Source organism: Drosophila arizonae, chromosome 2 (genome assembly GCF_054131065.1).
Source record: "Drosophila arizonae isolate 15081-1271.41 chromosome 2, UAZ_ARI_1.0, whole genome shotgun sequence".
NCBI classification, from domain to species: domain Eukaryota; kingdom Metazoa; phylum Arthropoda; class Insecta; order Diptera; family Drosophilidae; genus Drosophila; species Drosophila arizonae.
The window spans coordinates 34,608,821-34,617,206 of NC_142922.1; the positions used below are offsets into that span (position 1 = coordinate 34,608,821).

The window sequence follows — 8,386 nt, forward strand, 5'->3', positions numbered from 1 at the left end:
GTGATTTTTTAAATTCTCCTATATTTTGGACACTATTGATGGCAGAGACCTCAAATTTTGTATATATACTCGGACTGATCACCCAAGACCAAAAAGTTTTGTCGGATATATGTCCGCCCACAGGGGGCGTGGCAAACCGCAAAAGTTTATATCTCCTAAAGTATAATAGCTAGAAGCTTCAAATTTGGATAGTTGAGTTACTGGTAGCCTCCTCTATCGATTCCCCAAAAATAATTTTTACGCCTCTTTAGGGGCGTGGCATATCGAAAAATACCCTGTAATTTTCACATTTTTTTAGGGTAAGCATTCAAACTTTGCAGTTAGGGTAACGTTATCTCTTTCTAAAAACTGACCAAAAATGAGCTGTCTACGCCCAGTTGGGGCGTGGCAAATCGGAAAAACCTGTATATTCTACAGTATTAGAACGAAACTTAACTACTAAATTGTTGATGGGATGTGAATGAGTATTCCGCAGTCGGTAACGCCCGACTGCAACGTTCTTACTTGTTAATGTATGCTTATATGCAATTTATTTTCGGTTTTTGTTAAAATTAACCCCCCACCCTTAAATTCACCCCCTCACCCTCACTTTGGTAAAAAGCGTATTTCAAATACTAGAGACTTGTGCTTTGGCAATTACATGCATATTCATGTTATAATCATAATCTGAAAGTTTCATGAAGATCGTACGACCACAAAAAAGTTATTCAGCAATTAAGTTCTCATAGTAAGCGCTCACTGCCGCCCATGCGTTTTTATGCTTGTGTGTGTATATGTATGTATATGTTTGTGTATGTGTGTATGTGTGTGTGTGTGTGTGTGTGTGTGTGTATGTGTGTGTATGTATGCCTGTGTGTGCGTGTGTGCGTGCGTGTGTGTGTGTGCGTGTTTCTTGTGTAAGCTGAAGGACGCGAAAAATTATTGAAATAGCTATTACTCCAAGGGTTCAGGGGATCTCATAGTCGAGTAGTCTCGACTAGAGCTTTCTTACTTGTTTAAATTCTGTTATATTTTGGACACTATTAATGCCAGAGAACTCAAACTTTGTATATTTACTCGGGCTGAATACCCAAGGCCAAAAAGCTTTATCGGTTATATGTCCGCCCACAGGGAGCGTGGCAAACCGCAAAAGTTTATACCTCCTAAAGTGTAATTGCTAGAAGCTTCAAATTTAGATAGTTAAGATACCAGTAAACTCCTCTATCGATGACCTAAAAATAATTTTTACGCCTCTTTAAGGAGTGGCATATCTCGTTCTAGGAACTGACCAAAAATGAGGTGTCTACGCCCAGTAGGGGCGTGGCAAATCGGGAAAAACTTCATTTTCTACAGTATTAGAGCGAAACTTAACTACTAAATTGCTGATGGGATGTGAATGAGTATTCCGCAGTCGGTAACGCCCGACTGCAACGTTCTTACTTTTTATGCCCTGAACCCATTGAAAATGGGAAATCAGGGTATAATGGTTTTGTTGAAATGTATGTAACAGGCAGAAGGAGGCGTGGCAGACCCCACAAAGTATATATATTCTTGATCAGGGTGACGAGATGAGTTGATTTGGCCCTGTCCGTCTGTCTGTCTGTCCGTATGTTTGAACGCGTCGATTTCCGAAGATATAAGAGCTAGAGACTTCAAATTTTTTGTAAAATGTTCGTAATTACAGCGCGGATATCGAGTTTATCATTAAAAATCGATAACTCATCCCGATCTTTTTTTATCGATAAAAAAACCTTATCGAAAACCAGTTATAAAATTATATCTTCTACACCTTTATTGCTAGAGTCTCCAAATTTTTTATATATGCTTATATGCAATTTATACAATTTCGGTTTTTGTTAAAATTTACCCCCCACCTCTAAATTCACCCCCTCACCCTCAGTTTTGTAAAGCGCGTATTTCAAATACTAGAGACTTGTGCTTTGGCAATTGCATGCATATTCATGTTATAATCATAATCTTCATGAAGATCGTACGTCCACAAAAAAAGTTATTAAACAATTAAGTTCTCATAGTAAGCGCACACTGCAGCCCATGCGTGTTTATGCGTGGGTGCTTGTGTGTGTATGTGTTTGTGTATGTGTGTGTGTTTCTTGTGTAAGCTGAAAGACGCGAAAAATTATTGAAATAGCTAGCACTCCAAGGGTTCAGGGGATCTCGTAGTCGAGCAGTCTCGACTAGAGCTTTCTTACTTGTTTCTACTTCATATTATGATAGTGTTGAGCTATCGAGATTTTTCGAATAGCTTTAAATTATTAAACGATTGAATTTACTTAATGATTAGTTTATTAGCGATTATTAGAGTTTACAGAGTTTATGTGATAGACGCGAGCAAGCGACTAGGCTGTCGTGCTGTCCGCTACTATGTTTGTAATAGTCAATCTAACACTGCATCTGCTCTAAACAAGAGTTAATTGCATACTAACTACAATGTACGCGAGCCGGCGGATTAAGCTGAGCCGGTGCGTGGGTGAAAAGACAACGCAAAAGGGAGAGCGTGATCTCCGTTATAAATTCTCTTAAATGATAACATATTTTATGAACTGCCGCTCTTAATTACAATGAAGCGATGATTGCTGAGCCCAACATCCTCCCCCCGTTGAAGACTTAGTCTTCAACAGAATCCTTAAGGGGCAGCAAGCACAGCTTATTTGTAGCTCTTCTAATCTCGCCAGCTTCAGTTTTTAGTAGGGCTACCCGTGCAACGCCATCACTTCCAGGGATAAGTTCGATTATTCTGGCTAGTGGCCACTTAAGTGAAGGTAGATTCTCATCCTTCACAAGAACTATGTTGCCAACAGCCAAGCCAGGTTTGGAGGTTCTCCATTTCGCTCGCTGTTGTAACAAGTTGAGATATTCGTCCCGCCAACGAGTCCAGAACACCTGCTGGAGATAGCTTACGCGCTGCCAAGCATCCAAACGATTAAAATTGAGCCCTGTCAGGTTTGGCTCACTGAAGGACGAAGGAGGGCCACCGTTGAGGAAATGCGCAGGAGTCAACACGTCTATGTCTGATGGGTGAAACTCTGAAATCGAAACTAAAGGGCGTGAATTAACGACAGCAGCGATGTTGCAAACCAGTGTGCGAAGCTCATCGTAGGTTAGGACGGAGGACCCAACACATCGGTAAAAATGATGCTTCGCTGTCTTCACTGCAGCCTCCCACAAGCCACCAAAGTGAGGCGATCGTGGAGGGATGAAATGCCATTCGATTGAGTCTGCCAAACAGAAATCCTTCACAGCCTTCTGGTGGGTGTCTGACAGAAATAGACGCTTCAACTCCTGAAGCTGATTGCGGGCACCAAGAAAGTTTGTGGCGTTATCCGACCAGATTTGACTTGGCTTTCCTCTGGTGCATATGAAACGTTGAAGTGCATGCAAAAATGCCGCGGTAGTTAAATCCTTGACTAACTCCAACCAAATAGCCTTCGTAGCAAAACAAATAAACACACAAACGTAGCATTTCACAGGCGCCTTGTTTCGTGACTCAGGCTTGTAAAAGAAGGGTCCGCAAAAGTCGACTCCAGTCACTCCAAAGACCCGATAGCCGTCGACTCGATCCTTGGGTAGATCTGTCATTATGTGTTCAACGAGTCGAGGCCTTGCACGAAAGCAAATTACGCATCTCTGAATTACACTGGCTACAGTTTTTCTACCACCAATTGGCCAGTATTGGGAACGAACCAACGCTAGCACTGCTCGGGGACCAGCGTGCAAGTTTCGCTGATGGAAATGCATTATGATGGCTCTAGTTACTGGATGAACCTTGGGCAAAATAATTGGATGGCGACTATCAAAATTTAAAGTTGAGTTTTTGAGACGGCCATCGACACGTAGCAGCCCAATTTCATCATGGAACGGTGACAGCGAGGCTAGACTGCTGGATGACGGAATCATTCCTTTATTTCGAAGAGCATTTATGTCGTCTGAGAGATGTGTTCGTTGAATCATTCTTAACAGTATATGAGTGCCGTTCCGGATGTCTGCTAGGGTTATTCCTGGACCATGACTTTTTTTAATAAACTTTGATACGTATGCAAACGTACGCTGCAAGCGGCCGAAAGAATTCACAAACTTGCAGTCCATAGAGACATCATGGGCGTCCTTTACAAGAAGCACAGTTCTTCGACGCTCAATTGAAGTTCTTTCTGGAAGTGCTGAGACTGGCCACTGAGATCTGGGCTTGCAGAGGAAACCTGGACCGTTGAACCAATGTAATGATGCATTTAAATCCGAGGGCAATGCACCCCGAGATAATATATCCGCGGGATTCAGTGTTGTAGGTATATAGTGCCATTCCATTGCTGATGTGAGATCTTGTATCGTGGCGATGCGATTTGAAACAAAAACGTTAAATCGTCCGGGCTCGTCATTGATCCAAGAAAGCGCAACAGTAGAGTCAGACCAACAATGAAACTCGCCTGCGAAAATGCCTAAGCGAGCCACTTCATTCATTAGACGCGCAAGCAACTCTGCCCCGCATAGTTCCAGCTTGGGAACCGTGAGCGTTTTTAGAGGCGCAACTCGAGACTTAGAGCAAAGCAACCTGCTGATGGTATGCTGACCTCTGGATACAATATAAATGCAAGCTCCGTATGCCTCGATGCTGGCATCGCAGAATCCATGGACCTCAACCTTCGATCCTGGTATTAATGATAGCCTGGGAAATGCACTACTAAGACCATTGCCAAAGTTGCTGCAAATGTCTAGCCATGCAGTGTGACATGCAGACGGGAGACTCTCATCCCAATCAAGTTTATGCCTCCAGAGTTGTTGCAAGAAGATTTTAGCTTTCGTTATTACTGGGCCGACCAGGCCGAGGGGATCATAAAACCGAGCAATAGACGAGAGAACAGAGCGCCTGGAGGGCTTAGAGGCTGAATTCAGGGCTAGATATGAGAAAAGAAGTTGATCAGATGCCGGATCCCATGCAAGGCCAAGTGTCTTTGTAATGTCGCTGCCATCATTGAACCTAATGAGCGATTCCTTGTCGCAGTCTGTTACGCCGTCCAGTACCATGGGATGGCTTGAACACCACTTCCTCAATTTAAACTTCCCACATGCCAAGATTCCAGCTGTCTCTTGCATAACAAGTCTTGCTTCTTCGACTGAATTTCCTCCACTAATCAAATCATCAACATAGAAATTGCGAAGCAGTACGTCGGACCCGACTGGGAATGCGTTCCTTTCATCTACGGCAAGCTGATGCATGGCGCGCACAGACAAAAATGACGCTGGTTTTGTTCCATATGTTACCGTATCAAGCCTGAAAACTTCCAACTCATCATCTGGCGAATTCCTCCATAAAATGCATTGTAGATAGCTGTCCGGCTCAGGTACTTTCACGCAACGATACATTGTGCAAATATCGCCGGTGAGTGCAACTGGATAAGATCGGAAGCGCAATAATATGTCGACTAATTTTGGCTGAATGACGGGACCTGACATTAGAATGTCATTCAACGAATGCCCAGTTGTTGTAGATGCAGATCCATCAAAGACGACGCGAAGCTTGGTAGTTGTGCTATCATCCTTCAAAACGCAGTGATGAGGAAGAAAATATCTGCATAGATGCAATGAATCTAGAGGAACGCGTGACATATGACCAAGTTCAAGATACTCTTTCAGAAATGCTGAGTATTGAGACTTTATATGCGGCAAACGACTCAATTTCTTCTCCAAATTGAGAAACCGATGTCGCGCTTGCTCATAAGAATCTCCAAGAAGCTCGCAACTAAGCTTAACAGGCAGGCGTACTGTATATTGGCCACTAGCCAATCGATTGTAATGCCTCGCAAAATGCGCTTCGCAGTCTGAGTCTTCCTTGCTGAACTTTACAATGGAATCGCTGCAGCGCTCAACTTCCCAAAAGCGACGAACTAGAGTGTCCAACTTGATATCAGCACAGGAGTCTGTAATCGGATCCAAAGGCGTCTTTGAAGCTATTAGCACGGAGTTGTGGTTGCGAGCCTCGCCACCTGATACAACCCAACCAAGACGAGTCTTCTGTAACAATGGAAGTCCAGGCATCAACTTGATTTGTCCCACACAGAGCAAATCATAAAACAGGCTAGCTCCGATAAGCAGATCTACTCGTTGCGGCCTATGGAAAGCTGGATCTGCCAGCACTATATTTTGCGGTATGCTCCAATTGCTCGTATTCACATTAGAACTGGGCTGCCTGCCAGTTATATTTGTAGCTACCATAGCCGTTATGCTAGTTGTATATTCAGATGCATGAGCTTGAAGAGTGAGGCAAATGCTGCTGCCATCCATGGCAACATTGGAGTCGCCTACGCCGCATACAGATGCAACAGATTTTGTTCTCTTAAGTTGCAGGAGATTCGCAAATCTGGCTGTAATGAGATGTAGTTGAGAGCCTGAATCTAAAAGTGCACGACAAGGAACAAGCTCGCCAAACCGATTCCTTGCCAGAACCACTGCGGTAGCCAGGAGCACAACATCGCTGTGCCGATTCTTGGATAAGAGAGTAGTGGCTGGTGCTGAGGGCTGAGGGATGGTCTGTACTCTTGATGTTGAAGATTGTTGATGGGGCGGAATTGCTGCCTGCGATGTGCTGGAGTGGCCGAGATGAAGAAGCGTATGATGCTTGACTCCACAGACCCGACAACTGCGCGAGCCACATTGTCGCGACTGATGACCTCCCTTGAGACAATTCAAACATAAGCCAGCCTTTCGGACCTCATTCAGGCGAAGACTAGGAGACAAGTTTGCGAATCTTGGGCATTTGTAGATTGTGTGCTCAAGATCATTACAAAAATTGCAACTGTGCGTACTGTGGCCGGTTACGAGAAATGCTGATCTACTGGTAGCAACCTTACTGCAAGAATTCATCGGCTTACTTGACGAATAGTTTGTAAGAGCAAATTTCATCGATTCCAAAGTACGGCAACGAAGCTCAAGAAATGAGGAGACTTCTTCATATCTGGGTATCTGAAGAGCCGTCTCTGAGTTGTCCAATTTCTCTTCCCATTTAGCTTGTGAGGCCTCATCAAGCTTCTGTAGCAGTATCTGAGCAATCATGGCACTGGCTATCTGCTCTGTTGTGCCCAGACTACTGAGCGCACGCATATGGACATTGAAGCTGTCAGATAGCTCACGCAGCTTGGTTATGCATCCATTTTCTACCCTTTTGAGACCTAAGATCTTTACGATGTGGGCCTGGAAGATTAAACGTCGATTATCATATCTCTGCTTTAATAAATTTATGGCAATTGTATAATTATCATTAGAAATTTCCAAAGAGCGAACCGTATCCAAAGCTGCGCCATCGAGGCAGGACCGGAGGTGCTGAAGTCTTTCCATATTGCTGATTTCTGGCCGACTTTCAATGATTGTAGAAAACATTGAGTAGAAATCAGTCCAATTAGCATATCCACCGCTGAACGTAGGTAGCTTTAATGGCGGCAACGCAGGTGCAGTCTGCAATCTGGGAGCGGATGCGCGAGGAGGGTCACTTGGACGACTAAACGTGGAACTGTGATGCACTTGAGCAGTACGACTTTGCACTTCGGACATTATTGTTGACTGCATGACCATTATTAAATCATCAAAGTCAGTGCGCAAATTACTGGACATCTCAGTAAAGTCGAGCTCCTCTAGAATTTCATGGGCCTTGCTAAAAGAGTGGCTTAGCTTGTCAATATGCTCCAGTAGAACATTTAGAGTGCTGTCACTGTGATCGGCAAGAGCATCTGAATCGACCTTGGATTGTAGCTTTTTTACGCGTTCAAACACCGACTGTACCTTGAGCTTATAAAACCGCACGCGATCTTCGGGAGCAACTGCACTACACGATAGAGTTCAAAGTCGTTGGTGCGAGCGCGATTGCAAGAGTAAAGTAAATGTATATATGCTATAGCGCAGACACAAACTTGGAATAAGTCGTATTTGTCGAGCAGAGTACTTGCAACTTTAATAAACTGGCAAAGAATTATATTATGATACTCAAATAATATACACGTATGAATTGTTGCACACCGGTACGATTATTATGGACGCGCTCGTATCGCAGCCGTGGCGAAAGAGTGCAATGTCAACGAAGAATAACGGCAAGCATGTAATTACACTGTGCTTATGCAAACTTAATCACTTATAGATTGAAGCTATAGAACACGCAGTCACTAACCATAGACATAGTTCAGAAATTAGCAGATTCTTTATTAGATTGTCATTTGCAGAAGTTTTCGCATGTGTACTACTTTTACGGGCGCCAGTGTATTGCAGACCGAACGAAAGAGTGTCTGGCGAATTGGCAAAGTAACGGCACGCAACTAATCGCTATATACACTGCTTATGTTCACGGGTGTATGTATGTATGTGATGCTGTCAATATATATATATGCAAATATGTAGAAAGAAACGAAAA

General features: G+C 43.6%; 1 protein-coding gene across 1 annotated transcript; it reads right to left on the reverse strand.

Moving 5' to 3' along the window:
• Positions 1 to 2,265: 2,265 nt before the first annotated feature.
• Positions 2,266 to 7,804, reverse strand: LOC149270960 (uncharacterized). Its single transcript, XM_089464388.1, has one exon. It carries the CDS (start codon positions 7,594 to 7,596, stop codon positions 2,605 to 2,607), a length of 4,992 nt encoding a protein of 1,663 aa, XP_089320514.1. The 5' UTR covers positions 7,597 to 7,804; the 3' UTR covers positions 2,266 to 2,604.
• Between the last annotated feature and the right edge of the window lie 582 nt (positions 7,805 to 8,386).